Source organism: Phoca vitulina, unplaced genomic scaffold (genome assembly GCF_004348235.1).
Source record: "Phoca vitulina isolate PV1807 unplaced genomic scaffold, GSC_HSeal_1.0 scaffold68, whole genome shotgun sequence".
Lineage (NCBI taxonomy): Eukaryota > Metazoa > Chordata > Mammalia > Carnivora > Phocidae > Phoca > Phoca vitulina.
Window position 1 is genome coordinate 7,465,722 of NW_022589771.1, and position 27,807 is coordinate 7,493,528.

Genomic DNA, 27,807 nt, shown 5'->3' on the forward strand with positions numbered 1-27,807 from the left:
AGAGCCCTTTTTTTTTTTCTATTTAAAAGACCGACCTTGATTTCAAAACTGTGCCCTTGCTACTCTGGGGGGAAACCACAGTGAATAGCTACTTTGTGTTGGAGGGGTGAGCGTCCCAACAGCACCCAGAGCCTTGGCAGGAAACCAGGACAGGGAAAGCCACATGAAGAGGGACAAGTGCCGGGCAGGGCGTCCGTCCCACACAAGGGGCTGTAGACGGCACAGAGAACCAGAACCACCACCACCCCCAGCAGGCTGCCGGGCGAGGCGGTCCAAGGCCTGCTCTGCGCTTCCCCAACGGCCGTCCTGGACGCCTCTTCCTCTACGCGCAGACCCAGCACAGACCAGGATGAGAGATTTATGATCATCCCACGCCTCCTCCAGCAGAAGAGCTCCCGGCAGATGATAAATGCCACCCCGTTGGTCGTCCACTGGCCCCCTGGTGAAGGGTGTCTGCGAGTACCGCTTCCCCACCACTGTTAGCAGAGCTGCGAAGGCCAGCGACCACAGGGCGCAGCGAGGTGCTAAGGCGCTCTGGTTACAGCAGTGAGGGGTGCACACGGTTCAAACTGCCCACTCGGAAGGCTGGGCAAACTCGGGCCTCCGAAAGCAACACTGTCGTGTGTCAGGAATGCTTGCCAACGCCTCCGAATTTCTGGCACGTCAGAGTTAGAAGAGAAAAAAAAAGTCTGGGTAGTGTTTTAAAGGAATGAGCCAAATGGTATTTGCTCAACACTCTGATAACAGTTCTTTGTTTCTCATAATAAGGCTTTCTTTAACATTAAAAAAAAAAAAAAATCCACTGGTCTTCCGTAGCCTCAGAAGCATGATCAAACATTTCCTAAAGTGCTCCCACATCTTAAATATCAAAGCTGTTTTCAAATGCCCTAGTTCGCTACTGGTTTGAAACGAGGGTTTCCTTCTCCTCCAGGACGCCCTGCTGCACAGGACAAGCACACAGGGGCCATGCGTGCAGCCTGCTGACTCGGTAAAATGCTATCGTGTCAACTCCTGAACCGAGACCGAGAAAGATAATTAGTGTTATTTTTGGACGAACTTTGGTGCCACACTCCAGACTGCCTCACTTCTCTCTCACTAAAAGGCCTCATCTCAAAAATCCTCAGGTAAAATAAAGTACAAAAAGAAGACAGGAAACAAATTTATCTAAAACAAACAGAAAATCTTCAAAGCCAGCAAATTATTGTCCATCTATTCCTTAAAATAACGGTCTACAATATTTCAGAGCTCTGAGGTAGTACTCTCACTCCCTGAGACAAGTATCTGAGGGAAACGTCACAGCCGTGCTCTACTCTGTAAAGGAAACCACATTTCAAGCCGCTCACTCCCCTGGCTGGCTGCAGGTGAATGACAGGCTGAGCAGATACTGAGAGGACAGCACCCACGGTCTGAAGCTGGCCACCGACAGGCCATGCTCTCCCTTCGAGAAGGTCCACTGCCTAGCTCACCCTGTGCCCAGAGCTGTGGGGCGCCTGCAATCATGCACCACCAAAAACACTCGCTCACGTGCAGAGTCCCTGAAACCTGGAGAAATGCTCGTTTAGTCTTTCAACACTAAATTCAAGTGAGAAACTGTTCTTCCTTGCTTCTCCCTTCTAAAACTGCGTCTACACAACAGAAGAAGCCTCCAGGCCTGCATACCGGAGGCCGCAGGGAGACCACAGCGCTTACTGTGCACCCTGGGTGTGTCTGCGTGGGGGTGAGCCATCTGCCCGCCAGGCCTGTTCCCGCCCGCCGCCTGCACGTCACTCCGGCTGCAAGTCTGTCACAGCACATGGGCAAAACGTCTCAAACATACATACGACAAGGTTTCAAGTCATGGAGACTGTAAACCATTCGTTAGTACTTCCAACTTGAACTGGATTGCTAAGGGAGAACGCACTCTCCAAAGTCACGACCACCTGCAGCAGAAAAGAGCCTCCACTTGCAGGCCCTGCCACGGGCGTCCCCTCCCTCCCACAATCGCCGCTCCACAGCCGAGCGCCCCAGCTCACCCACACAGGTGGCTGCCCTGGAAGGCTGAGCGCGTCAGCTCTGCCACGAGCTCCTGGCCTCCAATCCCTCCAGCCGCTGGGCTTCACCCCATGCCAGGACGGAAGGAGCACCAGCAGCTGCCTGAGGGCCCAGGCTGCTCTCCGGGCCGCAGGAACCCGCAGCCTGGCAGGAAAGAGAGCAGGGGCCCCAGGTGCTGGGACTGAGGGGAGCACCCAGGGCAAGGAGCAGGCGTGCTCAGCAGCACAGAGCCAGCCCCAGGGCAGTGTCTCTGGGGATGGACCCGGACAGCTGTTCTGTTGCATGTTTCTTCCTTTGTTGTGCTCTGTGCACCCTGATCGTCCCACTGTACAGAACCAAGGCCGAGAACCACGGGAGGAGGCGGGCAGGCCCTCCGCCTCGGGAGAGCATGGCCGTAGCGAACACAGGTGTTCTTCCATATAATTTTCTCAGATTGCATCTGTCCAAAAGGAGGCTGCAGGCGTACTCTAATGTGGGGGTTTTTGTGATATAGATATCTCTGAAAACTTTAAATCAAATGTATTTGATCTATATTTAACATGTACTAAATAAGTCTCTCATTCCAAGAACTTCATAGTCAGTTCTGACAAACAACTTTTTTACAACATAAACTGACTTTAACTAGAAAATTATGTGTCGGAAAATATTCAAATACAGGAGGTATATAAACTAAAAACAAAATGCTCCCCGCCCGCCCCCTCCGGAATCGCCTTCCCAAGGCTGACACGGGGAAGCCTTGTTGCTCTCCAAGCTCATCTCTATGCTCATCAACCCACACACCTTCATCCACAAAACTGCATTTTTTCAAATTAAAAATGGATCATGGCACTGCTGACAGGAATCTGAACAGACCTAACGAGTGGAGAGACAGGCCACGTGCCCGCATGAGAGCCCTCCAGACTGGGGGGACGGCAACGGTCCTCAAGCTGACCGGAGGCTCCGCGCCATCCCCGTGGAAACGCCTGCTGGCTTTCCTGCAGACGCTGGCATGATCCTAAAACTCAGATGGAAATGCAGGGACCCAGGAAGGGGCAAAACGATCCTGAGAAAGGAGAACAAAACGAGAGGACTCATGCTTCCCAATTCCAAACCTTCCTCGAAAGCTGTGGAACCAAGACTGTGTGCGGCGGGAGGGGGACAGGCCCAGGTCAATGGAACCTAATTCAGAGCCAGACAGAAACCCCTACGCGTGTGGTCCGCTGATTTCTGACAAAGCTGCCGAGGCACCTGGACAACCCCATGCCAATGAATGCAGCTGGACCCCTACCGAATGCCATAGCCAAAATTAACCCAAAATGGATCAAAAATGCAAAAGGTAAGAGTAAGAGCTACAGATATAAAACATAAAAGAAAGCCTTTGTAACCTTGGGTTGGTATGACACCAAAAGCATGATCCATAAAAGAAAAAAACTGCTAAACTGCGCCTCATCAAAATTAAAAACCTCTGAGCTTTAAAAGACGCCATTAAGAAAATGAAAAAGGAAAGCCACAGATTGCAAGAAAGCATCTGAAAATCACGTATCTGATAAAGGACTTGTATCCAAAATATATAAAGAACTCTTATGACTCAATAAGATAATCCAATTAAAAAATGGGCAAAAGTTCTGAAGTTCACCAAAGCTACATGGATGGCTAACAAGTCCATAAAAAGACACTCACCACCATTAGTCATCAGGAAAACTCAAATCAAGTCCACAGCGAGATGCCTCCGCACACCCACGGGGCAGCTGTGACCACACATCAAGCGTGGGCGAGGGAGTGCAGCAATGAGAACTCTCATCCGTGCTGGCGGGAAGGTAGAATGGTAAGCTCCTTGGCAAAGCAGTGTGGCAGTTTCTAAAGACATTAAACATGAATTTACTTGTGTAAGAGCAACTCCAATCCTACGGATCCCGCAATGCGCAGAAATGCAACGATGACAGACCCACAGAGACTGTGTGCGCCGTGTGTCCTAACAGCCCAGCGGCCCCCACGCGGTGAGCCCCTCACGCGGGGGTGAGCGCATACGGCAGGCGCAGCCCGTCCCCCCAGGGGACCCAGTTCAGTGGGAAAGAGGAAGGCGTGACACACACAGCAAGTGAAGGAATCACAAATGCATTCTGAGGAGTGAAAGAAGCCAGACACACAAGACTGGCAATTTTATAATTCCATCTGCAGGAAAAGTCCAGAAAAGGCAAATCTATAGAGTCAAGAAGTAGAAGAGAGGCTGCCTCGGGCTGAGGGTGGGAGTGTGCACTGACAAGAGTCACGAAGACCTTTTCGGAAATGTTGTAGTAAAAGTGCTGTGGGGATGGCTTCAAAATTCTACGAATTTACTAAAACCTCTGACTGATACACTTAACCCAGATGAAACCTGTTTGCCAGCCTCAGCACTGACTCCCACGCCCAACGGGCCTGGCTGGGCTGCGGTAAGGGGCCATCCAGGCCATGAGGCGGCCAGCAGCCCCCCCCGGATGCTGGGAGTGGAGCAGCCCCGGCTCCCCAGCTGCAGCAACAAGAAATGTCTCCAGACACCACCCGGGGTAGGGGGCAACAACATCATCCCAGTGACAACACTGGTCTAGGCCCACCGTTCCCAGGTGGCTCCTTCCACCCAGTGACACACTGGATACCTTTCTACACCAGCACGCAGCTCCCACCCGAACTGTTTCCGTGCTGCGTGCCACCCAACGCTGGACAGCACGTGTGTTCCATGCATCACCTTGGACGATGATGTTTCCATTCTTTAATTATTGCAGTGAGCGTTGCAGGAAACCTCCTCACACAGGGCCGCTGACCAAGCCCCAGGCCGCAGCTGCAGGGCCAGGGAGCCCACGCACAGATGGGGACAGCCACCTCAGTGCCACAGGCTTCTGTGAGGATGCACGCCACGGACAAGAGACACGCCAGATGGTCTTCTGCAAATGAGCAGGCCTGGCGTAGAGGGTGGCTGCCGCGACCCTGACCTCTGCGCCTAGCCCCCTAGGCAGAGCACAGAGGAGCACCGCCTGGGAGTCCTCACGCCCACGGCTGTGACATGTGGGGGAGCCAGCGAAGGATCCCCAACCACTTGGAGGGAGTGGGAGGTCCTTCTCATTTTACCAGAGCCTCTGGTCTGGAGGGGACAGTGGCCAGGCTGTGGCTCAGGCAGGCAGATCACTCACACCAGCTGCTCCAGGAACACTGGGGAAGGACAGAACAGGGCAGCAAGATCCCAGCGGCCTTCGCACCTTTCCTAGCCACAGAGGACAAACAGCCGGCCTGCACCACGGGCTCCTCCTGTCCTCGCTGAAGGCTCCACCCGAGGAGCACACCCACCCCGGGCAGTCAAGGACCTCGGACAGCCCAGGGCAACAAGGTCGCACAGGCCAGAGACTCCAGACCTGGAAGAGGCAGAACGTGATGCCACCTGTCTGAAAGGATGACGGGCCTCTTTGTTTTGATCCAGACAAGTGAAGAGTGGCCGGTCTGAGAGCACGAAGCCATGCCAGCCACCCAGCCCTCGAGCCCTACATCTCGTCTGATAGGAAGCCCCAGCCCTCTTCCTGGCCACAGGCTCAAACTCCACCATATGCTCAGCCGACAGCCAGCAGAGTTACCCTCTACCTTTTTTTTTTAACTATTTTTTTAAGGTTTTATTTGAGTCTCTACACCCACGTAGGGCTTGAACTCACAACCCCAAGATCAAGAGTGGCACGCTCTTCTGACGGAGCCAGCCAGGTGTCCCAGAGCTGCCTTCTACTCTTCATCAGAGAAGAGGTTGTGGCAATTTTATTCTTTCGTTCTCCTCCTGTTAATTTGCTGCGTTCCCATCGTACACCCTCCACCTCGTTCTCTCAGGGGGACACCAGGGGTCACCTATGATACACCTGTATCCTAGTACCTGTGGCTTGAGCACCTGGAAAGCTGTTTTCCTCACTGCACAGCCGAGAACGGAGGCCCCGCGGGTGAGCAGAGCTACCAACCCAGAGGCACCCTGCCTCCCAGAAAATGGGGCAAGCATGGTTTCAGGAACACCGGGGCACAGGAAAAACTCTGGAGACAATCAAACAATAAGAGAGAAAAGAAAACCTATCACTAAGGAGTGAAACTCAGCCAGCTGTCTGCCAAAATAGCAGCGTGAGACCAATCAATGGGAGGACAGCTAATTCCTTAATAGATGTTTTAAGTACATTTGTAAACGGCCTCTTGTTTGTAAAAGGGTCTGGAACAGGACCAAGACCCACAGGCTCACCAGATCCTGAAGCAGGGGAATTCCATACTAACGCAAAAGCCTTATTCAAATGTAAAAGCACTGAAGAAACCTGGAAAGGCTCTCGTTACTTTAAGCTGAGGCGTAAGCGACACGGACGTGGGACATTCTGTGTCTCAGGAGCACAGCGTGAGGAGCCACTGCCCGGAGACGCTACAGACCGATCGCCACAGTCACCCTGGTGAACATCCGTCACCGGACAAAGTTACAAACTCTTTCTTCTTGTGATAAGAACTTGCAAGACTTACTTCCTGAGGACTTTCAAATACCTACGACAATGTCACTGACCCCGGTCGCCATGCTGTCCCTTACACCCCCGGGACAGATTTGGTAACTGCAAGTTTGTACCTTTTCATCCTCCTTCGCCCATTTCACCAACCCCCCCAGCACCTCTGGCACCAATCTGTTCTCTGTATAAGTTTGGGGGGGTTTTGGTGTTTTAGATTCTACCTATAAGTGAGATCGTACAGTATTTATCTTTCTCTGACTTATTTCATTTAGCATAAGATCCTCAAGGTCCATCCACGTTTTCACAAACGGCAAGATTTCACTCTTTTTTATGGGTATTACCTGTGTGTGCGTGTACATGTGTATACACATCCCATCTGTTTTATCCATTCATCCATTGCTGGAGAGCAACTCAGGCTGCTTCCAGGTCTTGGCTGTTGTAAATGATGCTGCAAGTGAACATGGGGGTGCAGACAACTCTTTGAATCAGTGTTTTCATTTTCTTTGGGTAAATAACCCAGAAGAGCTATTGCTGGGTCGTAGGGTAGCTCTATTTTTAACTTTTTGAGGATCCTCCATACTGTTCTCCAGAGTGGCTGCACCAGCTCGCATTCCCACCAACGGTGTAGGAGGGTTCCCCTTTCTCCACACCCCCGCCAACATCTGTCATTTCTTGTCTTTTTGTGTAACATCCATGCTGACTGGTGTGAGGTGATGTTTCACTGTGGTTCTGATGTGCATTCCCCCGATGATGAGTGATGGTGAGCGCCTTTCCATGTACCTGTTGGCCACCTGGATGTCTTCTTTAGAAAAGTGTCTATTCAGATCCTCTGCCCGTTGTTTAATCAGATTATTTCTTTGCTGTTGAGTTCTGCGAGTGCCTTATACATACTGGAGATATCAGAGATCTGGAATTGCAAATATTTTCTCCCATCCTGTAGGTGGCCTTTTTATTCTGTCAATGGTTTCCTGTGCTAAGCGGAAGCTTTTCAGTTTGACGTCCTACTTGTTGTTTTCTGCTATTGTTCCCTTTGCATCTGATTGCTACTATGTGTTTTCAAAATATTGCTTTAATTTTATAGTGTTTATCTAAAATTAGTAATAGTTACCCTAACAGGTTTAGTTACCCAAACGCTTTTTTAGAAACCATACTGAAGGGCTCACATGTCTGCTGATGGGCACAAGCCAATATCCCGCAAGCTAGAAGACCTGCCAGGGGCCCACTAACCTCTGCACTCAAGCCTCCCAATACCCCATGTACCCTACCACCAGGCTTGCTGCCCACATGCCTGCATTAACACAGAGACAACGCACAGGATCCAGTAAACGGAAAAAGAGGGTTACAAATTAAGTTCACATGATACAATCTCCTGTTTCCTTAAAAATAAAAGGATCTACGGCTGACACAGTGGACAATGCCATGTTCCATTAGACGTAGGACACTGCTGAGCAGGAGACTCACCACCCCACTGTAACTGCTTTAGGGGACAAAAGACACAATAGCTGATGAGACAGAAATACAAAGTTGAGGGGCGCCTGGGTGGCTCAGTCGTTAAGCGTCTGCCTTCGGCTCAGATCATTCTCCCGGAGTCCCGGGGTCAAGCCCCAAGTCGGGCTCCCTGCTCAGCGGGAAGCCTGCTTCTCCCTCTCCCACTCCCCCTGCTTGTGTTCCCTCTCTCGCTGTGTCTCTCTCTGTCAAATAAATAAAATCTTAAAAAAAAAAAAAAAAGAAAGAAATACAAATTGTAAAGACATCCTCATGCCAGGAACATTTAAACACAGGAAAAACAATGGACATCACAGGCCCAAAGAATTAGAATATTACAAATTATCAGATGTCACACATGCTGTATTTTCTTTGGATAGTGTTTATTGATGATTTTTAAAATATTTTGCTTATCAAAAAACCCTCACTTTCTCATCAGTTTCCATGTATTAATCTAACCTCCACGGACAACATTTATCAGCAATCTGTTTCTAAAGCATGTAAAGCATGAAGAACTAATGTGACGTTGGCCCTGGGCAGACTCACAAGGTGTGATGATGTCTGAAGTGCACACTTGCCCCCGCCCTTCCCACAGAGCACTTCTCAACCCAATGAAATCCAACCCCAACACTTGCCAACTGACTGAACCATCTCATTTTACTAATAAGAAAACGGAGAGACTGAGGATCAGTCTCAACTTCATAAATTTTACTTCACCACATTTTGTTGAAAACACAGCAAGTCTAAGAATGGCCAAAATCTGTAAAGAGGGAGGAAGGCAAACAAAGGGCCTGGGTCATAGGGCTATAGAACACTCTAGAATCGGGGGTCCTGGGCACCTGGGTGGCTCAGTCGATTAAGCAGCTGCCTTCGGCTCAGGTCATGATCCCAGGGTCCTGGGATCGAGTCCCACGTCGGGCTCCCTGCTCAGCGGAGAGCCTGCTTCTCCCTCTCCCTCTGCCTGCTGCTCACCCTGCTTGTGCTCTCTCTATCTCTCTCTCTGTGTCAAATAAATAAATAAAATCTTTAAAAAAAAAAAAAAGAATCGGAGGTCCATTTGTGACCCTTTCTAAGTAACATCACTAAGTGAAATAGGAAATCCACTCATGATCTTTCTACAACAGGGCCAGGAACCACACTGCCGGCCTCAGAACTAAGCCACGTCCTGGGGTCAGGGACGATGGAAGCCCAGATGAGGCGCACAGGGAAAGAGCAGCAGAGGACGAGCTCCTTGGGGACGAGAGGCAAAGGGAAGTGCAGGTACACAGGGGGGTAGGGCCAGAGGCTCACTCGCACCCCGAGGGGCCATTCCTCCCTCAAAGCTGCGGGCTCTTAGGGACTTCCTGAAGTCAAAACCACCGACGCCGAGGCTAACCCAGCACAGCCACACGACATTCAAAACTTATTACTGGGGGGCGCCTGGGGGGCTCAGTCAGTGAAGTGTCTGCCTCTGGTTCAGGTCATGATCCCGGGGTCCTGGGATGGAGCCCCACATCGGGCTCCCTGCTCAGCGGGGAGTCTGCTTCTCCCTCTCCCTGCCACTCCCCTTGCTTCTGCTCTCTCTGTGTCAAATAAATAAAATCTTGAAAAAAAAAAGAAAAAACCCTTATTATTGTAAAACTCTAGAAATATAAAATCGACTAAACCTTTTACTGGTTCTAAGGAAACATTTTCATTTCTCAGGATACACATCTGTGCTCTTATCTGGTCTCAGACTAGCAGACTAGAAAAGAGCTAAATTCAAGAGATGCACAAACCCTTTTTCCTAATGGACATTTCTAAGCACAGCCCCACTGCTAAATGGATTCAAAGGTCTAATGTCCAAGAAAGTCTTGAAAACTAGAAACACATATAACTAACTTACATGATCAGTGCCTCCCACTCAAAAAAGTTCTCTTCATTCATGGGGCCTGCAGGAAAAAAAAATTTCCACAATTAACTCTGAAGGCAACGTTGGCCGTCAGAAGTGGATTATAAAGAGGTTAACTTTAGTGCCTTACCTGCCACAATTCCTTCCGGAGGATTCAGTGTTAATTCTATAAAATGAAAAAGTAAAACCATTATGAAATAGAATGCACATTAGGTTGGCATTTTAACAAAACAACTTTTAAAAGTATATAAGATTAAAAATTGTAGAGTTATATGTATTAACTGATTAAAATTCTGTTTGTCCAAAGTGGATCTAGTCCAGTTATATTTCCGACAAAGACTATATGAACAGCTCTTTATATCAGCAAAAAGTAGAATTTTAGAGCTATAAACCCTCTCATTTTAGAAATGAAAAGACAAAAGGGGTTAATTATCTTTCGAAAATACTCCTGGTAGTTATTTTGATTAAATTTCATAAATCAAGCATAGTATATTATTTTCCAATGGAATGGTATTTCCCGTGACTTTGAGAGGCGGCACAAGCTTTTCTGAACATGACAAACTAGAGACTGAGCCGGCGCTCGTGAAGCAGGACAGGGAGCACGGACCGGCTAGCGGTCGGCCCCCCGTGCCACTCTACCAAATCTGTGAGCCCCCGCGTGAGGATCCATGGTGTCCGACCTGAGCACTCAGGGAAAACAAGTAGACAGCAGCGGTTTGCAGCAATTTGCAAAGGTCAGTAGCTGTTGATGAGGCCCAGCCCTGCCACTGAGAAATGCCATTTCAAGTCCTGGCCTCCTCATCTTTTATATGCAAAGCACCAAAATGAAACCAAACCTGCACACAAACGGGCAAAGGTAAAGAGCACAAGGTTAAAACAATCATGGGCAGGAAGGAGGGCCACGGGGAGTAAGGACTCAGGCCACAGATACACCTCCTACTGGGCCCAAGTGCCAAACACATCACTGGTCTAGTAAGAATTACACAAACAGAAGATAAACTGACCCAAAAATTGGTTCCTTGAAGGGACATAAAATTAACAAATCCTTGCCAAATAAAAGGCTTGGAAAAGGGGAAGTCAAACAGTCATTACTCACAGGTGCTATGCGTATATACGTACAAAGTCCAAAAGAAACAAGACACGTTATTAGAAAGACTGCAAGCATTGCTGATTACGAGGTCCATACATATAACCAAACTGCGTTTCTATGTACAAGTAAGCTAGAAAAATCTTACAAAGACAGCAAGTACAATGGGAAACACGCAGAAGTACGTTTTTAAAAGATGTGCAGATCTGTAACGTGCCAGAACCATCACAAGTTTAAAGACCTTGATAAATGGAGATCAGAGCAAGTTCACCGGTCGAGCCCTCAGCGTTAGGAAGTTCTCAGTCCTCCTCAAACTCAGTCTACGGATTCCATGCAACTGCAGCCAACATGTCAACAAGGCTTCTTCTCTGAATGCAACAAGACAATTCTAAAAGATACATGAAAATGGAAACAACCGTACACAGCCAAGACACTCTTTAAGAAGAGTAAGTTGAGAAGTCCATCGAAGGGCACCAAGACTTATTACGAAGCCTGGGCGAGGCAGGGGGACGCCAGCACAAAGGGAACTGGACCAAGGGAACAAAACAGAGAGTGCCCAGAAACAGACCCGTGCAAACACAGCTGGAGCCCTGAACAACACGGTCCACTCCTCCTTATGCCCTTAGTAACCTTCCCTCTCCAGCTGTCTGTCTTGGAAGAACACAGTGCGCATGCCTGCAACATACAAGCTACGTGTTGACTGTGTACATGGTCCTTAAGGCTGCTGGGCAACAGGAGGCGATTTGTAGTTAAGTTTTGGGGGAGTCAAAAGTTACACATGTATTTTCAACTGTATAGGGGTCGGTACCCCTAACCTCAACATAGGTTAAAAGGGCAGTCTTTTCCACAAATGATGCTAATATTTAAGCAAAAAAAAATAAAGTTTCTCCCCCCACGCTACCAAAAAAAAAAAAAAAAAAAGATCAAAATCAAAATATATAAGACAAAGGAGAAAAGGGGCATGTGAAATAATAGAAAATCTCCGTACTGGTCTCTGACCCGGGGCCGGCACGGCGCTCCTGGGGCCCTCCTCATTTTGCCTACATCCAAGAGCACTCGGAGCATCTTCTGTCCTAATGAGGTGACTCAGGGGGGCTCCTGGGTGGGCCTGGTCCCCAGAAAGAGCAGCGGTGACTGGAAGCTTGGAACTTTCAGGCCACCCCGCCCCTCCCCCCGGTTCTCCAGGGAGGGGGAGGGGCTGGGAACGGAGTCAATGAGCCATCGCAGGCCTCCATGAGGAACCCTCATAAATCCCAACAGGACGGGGTCTGGACAGCTTCCACGGGTGCACATGTGGGGGTGCTGGGAGAGGGGTGCACCCACAGAGGGCAGAGAAGTTCCATCCCTTCCCGCACACCTTACCCTACACATTTCTTCCATCTGGTGGCTCATATGTACCCTTCATCACATCCTTTTATGATAAACCAATAAACATGAGCAAACTGCTTCCCTGAGTTCTACGAGCCACTCTAGCGAGTTAATCGACCCTGAGGAGGGGGTTGTGGGAACCTCCAATTTAGAGCCCATCAGTCAGAAGCACAGGTGACCAGCTGGACCTTCAAATGCACCTGAAGGGCTGGCAGAGAGAGAGCGGTCTTGTGGGACTGAGTCCCTGACCTGTGGGGTCTGATGCTGTCTCGAGGTAGATGGTGTCGGAACTGAGTTCAACTGCGGGACACCCGGCTGGCATCTGCAGAACCCCCCGGCCCCGCACGCCTGCTGTCAGAGTGCTGAGAGAGGGGCAGCCATGCCAGAGCGAAGGAGATACCCGGGGCGTACGTTTTCTAAACACGGCAGAAGATGCAAACAGACCATCCCCAAAGGAGACATGGATGACAAAGAAGCACATCACAGCTGCTCCACACCGTGAGCCTTGGGGGGATGAACATTAAAACCACAAGAAGATACGGCTACACATCTTCGTTAGTAGAAATATTTTTACTTAGAACAGAACAGCTCAAATTAAAAAGACTGGCGATATCAAGTGTTGGCAAGTTTACCAACTGAATCTCTCGTGCATTACCGGTCAAGATACAAAATGATCCGGTTACCCGTTGGGAACAGTTTGGCTGTTCCTAATAAAACAGTTTAACCCTGTGCTTACCTGAGACCCAGCAATTCCTACCTGAGACCCAGCAATTCCACCGGTGGACGTCTACCCAAGAGAAATGAACTCACGTCCCCGGACTCTGATGTGCGTGTTCACAGCAACTGCTTTCACAGCAGCCCCCGTGGAAACGGCCAGATGTGCAGCCGCAGGCGCGTGAGCACGGCGCAGTCTCTCGTACAGTGCAGAAGCACGGGCAACAGAAAGGAGCACACCACCATGGGCGACTCTCACGGCCCTGTGCTAAGTGAGCGAAGTCTGGCGCACTGTGTGATTCAATGTCCGTGGAATTCTAGACAAAGCAAAACTACGGTAATCTGAAAGCAAATCAAATGGAGCTACGGGCCAGGGGCCACGGGGAAGCAGGAAGGGACTGCAAAGGGCATGAGGGAACCCTCCGGGGCCACAGACGTTCTGCATCCTGACCGTAGAGACGGCCATGCCACAGGGTACACCTGCCAAAGCTCGAGGAATGGTCCATCTTAAAGTAGCACATTTTATTGCATGCAAATTTTATCTCAATAAAGCAGACTCCCCCCAAAATTAATTTCAGTTGTTTTATGAAATAGAAAACAATAAATTTCTGAGAGGATAATATAGGAGAGTATCTTAATGCTTCTTAAATTGGACTCACTATAAAGTTAATAACCAAAGAGGACTAACCATAAAGGAAAAGACTGGTAAAATTAATAGCACTGAAATTAAGAACGTCTGATATCAAAGGACACCTTTAAGAGAATGATAAGGTGAGCCCCGGAGAGGAAGAAGATACTTACCACAGACATAACCAACAAAGGGCTCACATCTGGACTTCTCAAGAACACCTCACAAATCAATAAAAATATATAAACAACCCAAAAGAAAATCAAGCTCATGACTTGAAAAGACACGTCACCAAAAAAAAAAAAAAAAAAAAAAAAAAAAGATACCTAAGTGGCCAGCAGAACAAAAGACAAGATGTTCACCTCATGAATCATGGGGGGGACTTCAACCACCACGGGACAGCACTACCCTCCCACCAGAACCACCCAGAAGCCCAAGGTAAGAAAACCAGCGAGAAGCTTCTGCCCGGCCAAGGGGCCGCAGCCACGCCCTACAGGTAGGAGGGTCAACTGGTACAACCACTTTGGAAACGAGGCTGCCGTCAGCTAGTACCCTGAGCCAGTACTTCCTCTCCAGAGTATAACCACACCAAAAAGTGTGCCCATCGTGCACCAAGAGACACGTCCAAGAAGGCTTCTAGCCAGCGGAAGCGCTTCTGATTCTGGGTAGCAACCGACATGCTGCCATGCAGAGAGCCTTGTAACAAATGATTAACATCCCCCCCACACCCCTGCAGAATCCGCCTCTGGAAGAATAAGGGGGAATGAAATGTCCCCGGATGTAATCACACAGCTTGGTACGGTAACACCTCACACCCTCCCTGAAGAGACAGAGAAAGCAGACTTACACCCAGGATAACAGCTTCAAGAGTAAGAGTGAGAACTCATTACGGTCACTGACGAAGGGCCACAATGAATCTAAACCATAAACCCCGGACAATTTAAATATTTCACTTTTTTTTTTTTTTTTAAAGATTTTATTTATTCGACAGAGAGAGATACAGCGAGAGAGGGAACACAAGCAGGGGGAGTGGGAGAGGGAGAAGCAGGCTTCCCGCGGAGCAGGGAGCCCGATGTGGGGCTCGATCCCAGGACCCTGGGATCATGACCTGAGCTGAAGGCAGATGCTTAACAACTGAGCCACCCAGGCGCCCCTAAATATTTCACTATTGTCATGAAAATATTGTTCCAGCTGTTGGTTTGAAAGCCTGTCATGTGTCTCTATTTTGCTACATAATTTTATGTATTGAAAAGTACACAGTTACAATTCTAGTCACAAAACCATTCAAATGCAGATGCTATTTTTTATCCTTACATTTGCTTCTTGGTCCCCTCTGAAGCTCTGAGGAACAACCCAAAGCCATGGGGCAGTGGTCTGAGTGACCCTGCGTGGCCCACGTGACCAGAAGTGGCCAACCACTACCCATCAATCGCACTTCTCTCTGCCAAGCACTCTTCTGGCCAGTGGACACGCAGGGGCGAAGGACCAACAAGGTCCGGGCCTTCAATGAGCTTATGTACTAGTGAAGGACGACAGGTAGCAGACAAGGAAACACAGGTGAAAAGAGAGTTTCAGGTACGGAAGAGTACAGAGAAGAACACGATAAAGTGAGAGAAAGATGCAGCCCACGGTAGGCAAGAAAGGCCTTGCTGTGAAGGAGATACTGGAGGGGGTTCCTTTTTCTCTTCTTTAATTGAGATATAACTGACTTCTCATATTGTATTAGTTTCAGGTGTGCAACACAGGGAGTCGATATTTGTATATATTCTGAAATGAGCACAAATCTAGTTAGTTAACATCCACCAACACACACTCACAAATTGTTTTTTCTTATGATGAGAACTTTTAAGATCTCTTGGCAACTTTCAAATGTACAATACGGCATTGCTCACTGTAGTTGCCATGATGTATGTTACAGCCCCAGGACTTACTCATTTTATAACTGCAAGTCTGTACCTTCTGACCACTCTCACCCATTCTGTTCACCCGCTAACCCCCACGGCTACCACCAACCTGTACTCTACCCGTGAGTTGTTTTGTTTAAGATTCCATATGTGAGAGAGATCATTTGACATGCTCGTTCTCTTATTCCACTTAGCGTAATGCTCTCTAGCTCCATCCATGTTGGCGCAAACGGCAAGATCTCCTTCTTTGTTATTGCTGAGTAATACTCCATTGTATATGTGCTATGTATTTATAGCAGTATTGTTCATAATAGCCAAAAAATTGAAAACACCCGAATATCTATCAATAGTAGAAGAGGTCAAGAGATTGTGGTATAGTCATATAATGGAACAAAAATGAAAATAAATGATGCACAGCTACACACAACATAAAGTTGTGTGAAGAAGCCAGGTCTGTACATATCTTTACAAAAAAACCCTCACACTACATATATACACACAACACAGAATACACAATACACAACTACATTTATTGATAGATTACATTCATTAAAAACCAGGCAAGCTAAACTACAATGTTAAAGAACGCATGCTTTGGTGGGAAAACAAAGCAAGGTGGTGATTATCCTGTGAAGACAGAGCTGCTTTGGGGGGTGGGGGTCCCACACTGTGGGGTTCTGGAGAGCTGGCAGACTTCTTGCTTACCCTGGGTAGTGATGCTCTGAGAGCTCACTGAGGGGAACATGTCTTTCCCTGCACCTGTCCTTTACCAGCTGTATTTACCTCACTTCAAACTTTTTTTTTAAAGATTTTATTTATCGGGCGCCTGGGTGGCTCAGTTGGTTAGGCGACTGCCTTCGGCTCAGGTCATGGTCCTGGAGTCCCTGGATCGAGTCCCGCATCGGGCTCCCTGCTCGGTGGGGAGTCTGCTTCTCCCTCTGACCCTCCCCCCTCTCATGTGCTCTCTCTCTCAAATAAAAAAAAAAAAAATCTTAAAAAAAAATAAATAAATGAAATAAATTAATTAAAAAAAAAAGATTTTATTTATCTGAGAGACTAAAGAGAGAAAGAGAGCATGAGTGGGGGGAGGGCAGAGGGAGAGGGTCAAGCAGACTCCTCACTGAGTAGGGAACCCAACACCCACCCACTGGGCTCGATACCAGGACCCTGATATCATGACTTGAGCCAAAGGCAGACACTTAACTGACAAAGCCACTGGGGCGTCCCTCAAATTAATATATTTTAAAAGTTGTTACTGCAACAGTCCAGGCAGGGAAGATGATGGCTTGAGTCAGAGTGGCAGGTCAGAAATGGTGCCACTGGGGATCTGTTCTGCAGGTAGAGAGAAGTGGATGTGTCATGTGAGGATGAACAAGGCTGGTCCCAGGTTCCTGGCCCAAAGAACTAAGTGAACGGCGGCACTATTCCTGGGATGGAACAGGAAGGGACAGGTCTGAGGGGAAAGCAGGAATTCTAATTTAAACACATGAAAGTTGGGGCGCCTGGGTGGCTCAGTCGTTAAGCATCTGCCTTCGGCTCAGGTCATGATCCCAGGGTCCTGGGATCGAGCCCCACATCGGGCTCCCTGCTCCGCGGGAGGCCTGCTTCTCTCCCTCTCCCACTCACCCTGCTTGTGTTCCCTCTCTCGCTGTGTCTCTCTCTGTCAAATAAATAAATAAAATCTTAAAAATAAATAAATAAATAAACACATGAAAGTGGAGACTAGTAAACAGACAAGTAAAAGGGCGCCTGGGTGGCTCAGTCGGTTAGACGTCTGACTTGATTTTGGCTCAGGTGATGATCTTGGGGTCGCAGCATCGAGCCTCGCTTCAGGCTCTGAGCTCAAGCAGGGAGTCTGCTTGGGATTCTCTCTCCTTCTCCCTCTGCCCCTTTCCGCCACTCTTTCTCACTCTCTCTCTAAAATAAGGAAAATAAACCTTAAAAAAAAAAAGAAGAAGTAGAACAGGCAGGTGGTTGGAGGAACAAGTGTGAAGCTCCAGGGAGAAACGACACTAGCCATATAAATTTGGGAGCTGCGCGCACAGGGAAGAGACGGAGCTGCTGGAGTAGTCCTCCCAGGGGACACTTGGAAACTCAGAGACCACCATCAGGTCTCCACAATGACTAGGGAGTGCTACCACCATGTCGGGAGAAGGGACCAGGAATGCTCAACCTTCTGCCACAAATGAGTCCTCCACGAGGAAGAGGAACAGCTGTTAAGACAGACCACCTGGCCAGGAACAGGTGCAGGCACAGCTGAGAGCCGCGTGCGTCACCAGGGCGTGCCAGCCTGGGAGCATGCGGGAAGGGAAGTGGCGGCAGGGCCGCCCAGAGGAGGCCCGGGAAGCAGGACAGCAAAGGCTTCACGGAGGGAGGATCAGGTGCGAATGAGGAGGGGCACCAGGAAGGCTGAGCCCCCCGGGTGCGGCAATACAGACTCTGTCTCAGCCCCTCTTCCCGTCTCTGCGTGACAGCAGACCAGGAGAAGGGGCCCAGGGGACCCCAGAACCCAGCTCACCAGGCTCTACACACCCAAGCATCTGAAATCCAGTCTAATTTTCATGTCTAAAGTCAAATCAACTTAGTATAAGAAGAAACCCATCAAGTGAAAGCAGATGAGTTACAAACTCCTTGGGGGGGGCGGGGGAGGGTGCCTGAGAGCAGGACAGAGGAAAGATACCACTTGTTCTTCCGGAACCTTGAAAGGGAGCTTCCCCCAAAAAGCTGGCTTTCTTCTTCATCTGTGGCCCGCTGGAACCTCCCTCTGAGACCCCCTCCTCCTGGGGAGGCGGAGGGTGGTCTACACAGCCACTGCAGAGACCTCGCACCCAGCGGCCGGCCCACCCGCATCCTGATTCAACAGTGGCACCTACTGGTCAGGGAAGAACTACAATGAGGGAATGTTTCCTGACTGCACTCTCCTTTCTCGGGTTTTCTCTCCAAAAAACAAACAAACACACACACACACACACACACACACATACACACACACACACACACACACACACGGCTTCCTGTTTACTACTAAAAGCAACTTCAAAAAGAAAAACTCTTAATAATATCAGAGAAATCTGCACAAACTATAGCACTGAATCCTTGAGACTGTTAATTTGTTAAAAACATGTTTTTAATAGGGGCTTAAAAAACAGCCACCACACAAAATGCAATATAAACTCAACCTTTGACCCAGCAATCCCACATCTCAGAATCACCACGAGAGACAGATACACTGGTAAAAACAGGAAAAGATGCATGCATCAGGCTATTCATTTCAGGATTATTTGTAACAGCAAAACACTGGAAATTTGACCCAAACATCTATCACTAGAGAACCAGTCAAATCATGATATATCTACCAATGGAGTATTTTGCTACTAGGAAAAGGAAAGATGCACACCTCTATGTACTAGTTTACAGTGAACTCCAATATATACTAAATGAAAGAAAGCAAAGTGGAGAAAAGCTTGTAACTAGGGTCTGTAACCGGTGATTAAATTAAAATGAGGTCGCTAAGGGCCCCAATCCAACATGACTGGTGCTCTTGGAAGCTCAGGACACAGGCACACACAGAGGGTCGACCACGTGAGGACCCAGGGAAGATGGCGTCCACCCGACCAGGAGAGAGGCCTCCAGAGGAGCCAGGCCTGCCCACAGTCTGATGTCAGACCATCAGAAAATAGTTCTGTTGTTGAAGCCCCTAGTCTCCGGTATTTTGTTATGGCAGCCCTAGGAAACAAACACGGTCCTTGAACAGGTGGATGGCCATTTGTAAGTAATCTGCAAATGAACCCTGACTTTTACCTCATGGCGCGAACAAACCTTTACTCTAGATGGGTCACAGATCTAAACATAAGCTAAAACTAAACATCATCGAGAACATACGATTTCTATCATATGAGGAAATCGTAGTAATCTCGTGGGAGGCCAGGATTTCTTAACATAGAAAGCATGAAATATTTTAGAAATAAATAGATTGGACTTCAGTGAAATAAAAAAATCCTCTGCTCTTTTTTTTTAAGATTTTATTTATTTGACAGAGAGAGAGAGACAGGGAGAGCACAAGCAGGGGGAGCAGCAGGGAGAGGGAGTGGGAGAGGGAGAAGCGGGCTCCCTGCGTTAGGCTCGATCCCAGGACCCCGGGATCACGACCTGAGCCGAAGGCAGAAGCTTAACCAACTGAGCCACCCAGGCGCCCCCAAAACCCTCTGCTCTTTAAAAGGCACTGTTACGGAAAGTAGAAAGCAAGCCACAGGAGGTGCTGTTCAAGGGGTGCAGAAGTTTAGTCACACAAAACCAAGGAGTTCTAAAGCTCTGCTATACAACAATATGCATACTGTTAACAATACCATAATGTACACTTAAAAACTGGTAAGAAGATAAAATTATACGGCATCTGGGTGGCTCAGTCATTAAGCGTCTGCCTTCAGCTCAGGTCATGATCCCAGGGTCCTGGGATCAAGCCCCGCATCGGGCTCCCTGCTCTGCGGGGAGTCTGCTTCTCCCTCTCCCACTCCCCCTGCTTGTGTTCCCTCTCTCGCTGTGTCCCTGTCAAATAAATAAATAAAATCTTAAAAAAAAGAAGAAGATAAAATTATGTGGTTTTTTTACCACAGTTTAAAAAAAGGCAAGCCCCAGTTTCAGGGAAAATATTTACAAAATATCCAATGAAAAACTAGTAGCTACATTATATAAAGAACTGTTACAACTTACTAAGAAAACAATACACAGGATTAAAAATCAGCAAAAGACTCAAGACACTTATGATGGCATGGAAACACACAAAACAATGCTCAATGTCATCGGTCATTAGGAAAGCGCATATCGGGGCGCCTGGGTGGCTCAGTGGGTTAAGTATCTGCCTTCAGCTCAGGTCATGATTCCACAGTCCCGGGATCAAGTCCCATATTGGGCTCCTTGCTCAGCGGGGAGCCTGCTTCTACCTCTCCCACTCCCTCTCCCTCTGCCACTCCCCCTGCTTGTGCGTGCTCTCCTCCCTCTCTCTCTAAGAAAATAAATGAAATCTTAAAAAAAAAAAAAAAAGAGGAAAGCACAAATCAAAGCCAGGAAGGAGGAGATGGCACCTTAGGAACACCCTGAGCGCCCCTCCTCCCGCGGACACAGAGTCTACAGCTACATACAGAACAATTTCCTCTGAAAAACACACTAAAAGGCTGGGGGTGCCTGGGTGGCTCAGCTGGCTAAGCCTCCAACTCTTGGTTTCAGCTCAGGTCATGTTCTCAGGGTCATGGAATCAAGCTCCGCATTGGGCTCTGTGCTCAGCGGGGAGTCTGCTTGAGATTCTCTCTCCCTCCGCCCCCCCCAATTCACGTGCACGCACACTCTCTCTCTAAAATAAATAAAATAAAAATCTTGAAAAAAAGCAAAAACACTAAAGACTGGCTGGGTCATAAGTGCACATCAAGCAAATGAGGAGAAAACCACACGGAAGCAGCTAAGAGAGGCTGGGATACAATCATAACACTTCCTCGCAGTATCTCATAACCAGGAGAAAACTCAAAACCCAGAGCTTCTCCCTGAGGAGCAAAAGGTTCAAATCCCACAGCAGCACCCCAATTTTTAAGACATACACTTAAATAGACAAGCCCCCCAAACACCTAACTTTGAAATCCCACGGGACTCACATCCCGAGACCTACAACACAGGAGCAATCTGTGAAACCTCCCTTAAAGGGCTTGCATGCTGGGACTCACTTGTCCCAGGGCCCAGCTCAGAGGGAGCCCGTGGATTGTGCCCAGACTTAAGTGAAGGGGGGCTCACCTGCTTGTATCGGAGCACCAACCTGAGGACAGGCATCTAATTTAACACACACACGTCAAGAGCCTGCTGGAACACTCTTCTCTGTGGACAGAGACTAGGGCGCCACCTTCGCCCTCTCCCTTTGCCACGCTCCAGGGCACCAGCATCTCCCTGAAGGGAGCTTTTACACACAGCTAGTGTCCTGATTTCTGTGGCTGTCACCTATGGGACACCTCTTGATCACCTGGCTCTGGAGGCCAGGGATGCTTGAGTTCCTGGTCCCATGAAACTGTAATAATCAGTATCACACAGGAAGGAGCTCACTCATCTGGTGCACCAAATTTTATGACTGCTGCTGGGGACTTCCCTACATCACCTGACTCTAGCGACCAGCTGGACTTATGCCGTGGGTCCCAGAGGACTCTAACCAATGAAGAAAGAGTTCTTAAACAGCTACCACCTCCAGGGAAAGCAAGAAGCCACAGATTCAGGAGCCTGGTCTTTCTGTGCAGGAGGGCCCCACGCTAGGTGGAGTCTGCTTGAGATTCTCTCTTGCCTTCTGCCCCCCTCCCCCTGCACTCACTCTCCCTCTCTAAAAAAAAAAAAAAAAACTAAAAAAGTCACAGAGTGAAGACTACAATAGCTGACCTGAAATGCAGCCTCGATGAAGCAGAAGAAAGGACCAGACAGCTCAATGTCAAGGCAGTGGAACTCAGTCAATCAGAGCAGCAAAAGAAAAAAGAATGAAAAAAAAGTGAAGATAGCTTAGGGGCTTATAGGACAACAAACAGACTAATATTTGGATCATGGGGCTTCCAGAAGGAGAAGAGAGAGAGAAGAGGTCAGAAATCTCCTTGAAGAAATAATGGCTGAAAACTTCCCTAATCTGGGGAAGGAAACAGACATCCAGATCCAAGAAGCCCAGAGAGTTTCAAATAAGAGGAACCCAGAGAGACCCACACCAAGACATATTATGATTACATGTCAGAAATTAAAAACCAGGAGAGAATCTTAAAAGCAGCAGGAGATGGGGCTGGGGTAGGGGGGGAAGGAGGTTAAAAAAAACAAAACAGCAGCAAGAGAAAAACAGCTTATTAAGTACAAGGAAACCCCCCCCCCCCAAGTCTATCAGCAGAATTTTCAGCAGACACTTTGCAGGCCAGAGAGAGTGGCACGATATATTCAAAGTGCTGAAAGGAAAATCTCTAAGCAAGATACTGTACCCGGCAAAGCGATCATTCAGAAGTGAAGAAGAGATAAAGTGTTTTCCAGAGAAACAAAAGCTAAAGGAGTTCATCACCACTAACCCAGCCTTACAAGAAATGTTATAGGGACTTCTTTAAGCTGAAAAGAAAGGGTGGTCACAAGAACACATGTGAAAGAATAAATCTCACTGGAAACGTAAATATATAGTAAAAGTAGCAGGTTAAGCACTTATAAAGCTAGGGTGAAGGTTAAAAAACATAGGAAGTAAAAGTGACTACAGTTACAATAATTAAAGAATATACAGATGAAAAGATGTAAAGTGTGACATCAAAACATCAAATGTGGGGGCGAGGGAGAGTAAAAGTGTTGAGCTTTAGAAACTTAAGTTATTATCAACTTAAAATAGACTATTGTAAACATGAGTTGTTATAAGTAAACCTCATGGTAGCCACAAAGCAAAAACCTGTAGCAAACATACAAAAGATAAAGAAATAGAAGCATACCATCAAAGAAAGTCATCAAACCACAAAGAAGAAAGGAAAGAAGAAGAAAGGAACAGAGAGGAACTACAAAAAATGTCAGAAGGGGCCCCTGGGCAGCTCAGTGGGTTAAGTGTCTACCTTCAGCTCAGGTCATGATCTCAGGGTCCTGGGATCGAGCCCCACGTTGGGCTCCCTGCTCAGTGAGGAGTCTGCTTCTCCCTCTCCCTCTGCCTGCCACTCCCCCCTGCTTGTGCTCTCTCTCTAATAAATAAAATCTTATAAAAAAAAATGTCAGAAAACAATTAACAAAAATGGCAACAAGCACATGCCTATCAATAATTACTTTAAATGTAAGTAGACTAAATTCTCCAATCAAAAGGGAATGGCTGAATGGGTAAAAAAAATCAAGACCCATCTATATACTGCTTACAAGAGACTCACTTCAGATGTAAGGACACACACACTGAAAGTGAAGGAATAAAAAAAGATGTTCCATGCAAATGGAAACCAAAAGAAATCTGGAGCAACTATACTTACATCAGACAAAACAGACTTTAAAACAAAGACTGTATTAAGAGACAAAAGAATTACATAACGATAAAGGAGTCAATCCAACAGGATGTAACACTTGGAAATATTTAAGCACCCAACACAGGAGCACCTAAATATATAAAGCAAATTTTAACAGACCTAAAGGGAGAAATAGCAATACAATAATAGTAGGGGATTTTAATACCCCACTTACATACAGAAAATCAGTAAGAAAACACTGGCCTTAAATGACACATTAGACCAGATAGGCTTAACAGATATTTACAGATCATTTCATTCAAAAGCAGCAGAATACACATTCTTCTCAAGTGCAAGTGGGACATTCTCCAGGACAAATCACATGTTAGGCCACAAAATAAGTCTTAACAAATTTAAGAGGACTGAAATCATATAAAGCATTTTCTGATCACAATAATGTGAAGCTAGAAATTAATTACATGAAGAAAACTAGAATATTCACAAATATATGGAGATTAAACAACACGCTACTGAATAACCAATTAGTCAAAAAAGAAATCAAAAGAAATAAAAAAATACCTTGAGACATAAAATTAAAACATAAGGAAATGTAATATGCTAAAATTTATGAGATGCAGCAAAAGCAGTTCTAAAAGATAAGTTCATAGTGATAAATGCCTATGTCAAGAAACATGAAAAATCTCAAATAAACCACCTTACTTTACAACTCAAGAAACTAGAAAAAGAACAAATGAAGTCCAAATTAGCAGAAGGAAGTAACAAACATTAGAACAAAAATAAATGAAATAGACTAAAAAGACAATGGAAATGATGAAACTAAGAGCTGGTTCTTTGAAAACATAAAATTGACAAACCTTTAGCTAGACTCACCGAGTTAAATGGAGAGAAGACTCAAAGGAGGAGATGTTACAGCGGACGCCACAGAAATGCAAAGGATCGTAAGAGACTACTCGGGGCGACTGTATGCCAACACATTGCCTAGAAGAAATGGAATCCAATTCCTAGGAACACATAACCTACCAAGAGTGAATCATGATGAAATAGAAAATCTAAACAGACTGATTACTGGTTAGGAGACTGAATCAGTCATCAGAAACCTCCCAACAAACAAAAGTCCAGGACCAGATGGCTTCACTGGTGAATTCTACCCAACATGCAAAGAAGAATTAATTAATACCCGTTCTCAAACTCTTCCAAAAACAAAAAAGAAGCAGAGGGAACATTTTACAAAGCCAGTTTCACCATAATACCAAACCAGACAAGAATGCCACAAGAAAATTACAGGTCAATATCCCTGGTGAACACAGATGCAAAAATCCCCAACAAAATATTAGCAAACCGAATTCAACAATATATTAAAAGGATCATACACCACGATCAAGTGGAATTTATTCCAGGAATGCAAGAATGGTTCAACATCTGCACATCAGTCAATATGCACACCACATTAACAAAAGAATAAAATTCATATGATCATCTCAACAGATGCAGAAAAGCATTTGATAAAATTCAACATCCATGTATAACTCTCAACAAAGTGGGCAGAGATGGAACATACCTCAACATAATAAAAGCCATATATGAAAATCCCACAGCCAACACCAGACTCGATGGTGAAAAGCTGGAATGTTTTCCTCTAAGATCAGGAACAAAACAAGGATACCTATTCTTACCACTCTTATTCAACAGAGTATTCAAAATCTTTGCCTGAGCATTTAGACAAGAAAAAGAAATAAAAGGCACCCAAATTGGAAAGGAAGAATTAAAACTGTCACTATCTGCAGCTGACATATTATGCATAAAATACCCTAAAGACTCCATCAGAAAACTGTTAGAGTAAACAAATTCAGTAAAGTTGCAGGATACAAACAAAAACAATACACAAAAATCTGTTTCTTTTCTATACATTAATAGTGAACTATCAGAAAAAGAAATTAAGAAAAGAATCCCATTTAGAATTGCATAAAAATGAATAAAAAACTAGGAATAAACTTAACCAAGGAGGTGAAAGACCTGTATACTGAAAATTACCACACACTGGGGCGCCTGAGTGGCTCAGTTGGTTCAGCATCTGCCTTCAACTCAGGTCATGATCCTGGGGTCCTGGGATCGAGTTCCACATCAGGCTCCCAGCTCAGCAGGGAGCCTGCTTCTCCCCCTCCCTCTGCCTGCCATTCCCCCTGCTTGTGCTCTCCCTCTGTCAAATTAATAGAAATAAAACCTTTAAAAAAAGAAAATTATAAGACATTAATGAAAGACTGAAGATACAAATGGAAAGATACCCTATGCTTATGGATTGGAAGAATTAATATTATTAAAATGTCCATACCACACAAAGCAATATACAGATTCAGTGCAATCCCTATCAAAATTACAATGGCATTTTTAAAAAATTGAGCACTCCTTAAAACTGTATAGAACCATAAAAGATCCAGAGTAGCCAAAGCAAACTTGAGAAAGAACAAAGCTGGAAGCATCATGCTCTTTGATTTGAAACTATATCACAAAGCTGTAGTAGTTAAAACACTGTAGAACTGGCATAAAAACAGACACATAGATTAGTGGAACAAAATAACCCAGAAATAAATCCACACATATATGGTCCATTAACTTACAACAAAGGAGCCAAGTTTATACAATGAGGAAAACACAGGTAAGTACATTGTTTGTTTTTTTTTTAGACATAATGCTGTTGTACACTTAACAGATTACAGTACAGTGTAAACATAACTTTTATATGTACCAGGAAACCAAAAAAAATCCACTTGGCTAGCTTTATAGTGATATTCACTTTATTGTGGTGGTCTGAAACACAACCCACAATATCTCCAAGGTAAGCCTGTACACAATGGAATATTACTCAGCTGTAAAAAAGAATTGTTACCATTTTCAACAACACGGACAGACATCATGCTAAGTGAAGTCCGTCAGGCAGAGAAAGACAAATACTGTATGATCTCTCATACACGTAAAATCTAAAATATATTTAAAAAATAGGGGCACCTGGGTGGCTTAGTCATTAAGCATCTGCCTTTGGCTCAGGTCATGATCCCGGGGTCCTGGGATCGAGCCCCACATCGGCCTCCCTGCTCAGTGGGAAGCCTGCTTCTCCCTCCCCACTCGCCCTGCTTGTGTTCCCTCTCTCGCTGTCTCTCTGTCAAAAAATAAATAAAATCTTAAAAAAAAAAAAAAAAAAAACAAGGTCATAGAAAGAAAGAACAGATTGGTGGTTGCCAAAGGCAAGGGAGTGGGACGGTGGGGGAAATGAGTGACCTGTTCTGGTTTGGGTTTTTTTTTTTTTTAATAAATTGAATTTAAAAATTTAATTTAAAAAACAAGCACAGAGGAGCTCCTGGGTGGCTCAGTTGGTTAAGTGTCTGCCTTTGGCTCAGGTCATGATCCCAGGGTCCTGGGATCGAGTCCCACATCAGGCTCCTTCCTTAGTGGGGAGCCTGCTTCTTCATCTCCCTCTGCAGCTCCCCCTGCTTGTGCTTGCTGACGCTCTCGCTCTCTCTCAAATAAATAAATAAATAAAATCTTAAAAAAAAAAAAGGCACAGAAAATGGTAGAATAAATTAAGATGTCTTAAAAATTAAAAAAATTAAAAACCACAATGAGATACCACTACACACCCAACAGAATGGCTGAACATTTAAGAACCGACCATACCAAGTGTGGACAAGGTAGTGGAGCCACAGGAACTCTTTAATACATTGATGGTAGAAATGTAAAATGGTACGACCACTTGAGAAAACAGTGTGACTGTTTCTTTAAAAATTAAACATGAACGTCACAGGTGACCCATGTATTTCCCCAAGGGAAATGAACATGTATGTCCACAGAAAGACATGCACACCAACGTTGCTGAAGGTTTATTTGTATTAACCAAGAACTAGAAACCACCCAAAGGTCCACCAAGAGGTGAATGCATGAACATGCTCTGGTCTGTGCATACAGTGGAATGTTACTCTGCAGTAGAAAAGCAACAACTCGGAGGATGGATGGCTACAGAATTATGCTGGATGAAAGAATCATGACAAAAGAAAAGACAAAACATTCTATAGTGACTCCAAGCAGATCGGTTGGTCACTGGCCAGGATCTGGGGGCACAGGAAGGCACAGGAGAGCTGGATTCCAGAAGCAGGAGGAGACTTCAGGGGGCAGTGGTTATGCCCATCATCCTGACTGTGGAAACGGCTTCACGGGTGTGTGCATCCACCAAAATTCATCAAATTGTAAACTTTAAGTATATTAACTTATTGTATATAAGTTAAACCTTAAAAC

The 27,807-nt window shown here is 46.3% G+C and overlaps 1 protein-coding gene across 3 annotated transcripts in view; it reads right to left on the reverse strand.

Annotated features, from left to right (window-relative positions):
- UBE2G2 (ubiquitin conjugating enzyme E2 G2) overlaps positions 1-27,807 on the reverse strand; it is a 43,062-nt gene that overhangs the window by 9,988 nt on the left and 5,267 nt on the right. For all 3 annotated transcript variants that reach the window (XM_032392513.1, XM_032392516.1, XM_032392515.1), the window contains exons 2-3: positions 9,977-10,012; positions 9,841-9,886 (exon numbers count right to left, since the gene is read on the reverse strand). In XM_032392513.1, coding sequence (XP_032248404.1) covers positions 9,841-9,886; positions 9,977-10,012 — 82 coding nt within the window. The remainder of the gene's footprint in view (positions 1-9,840; positions 9,887-9,976; positions 10,013-27,807) is intronic.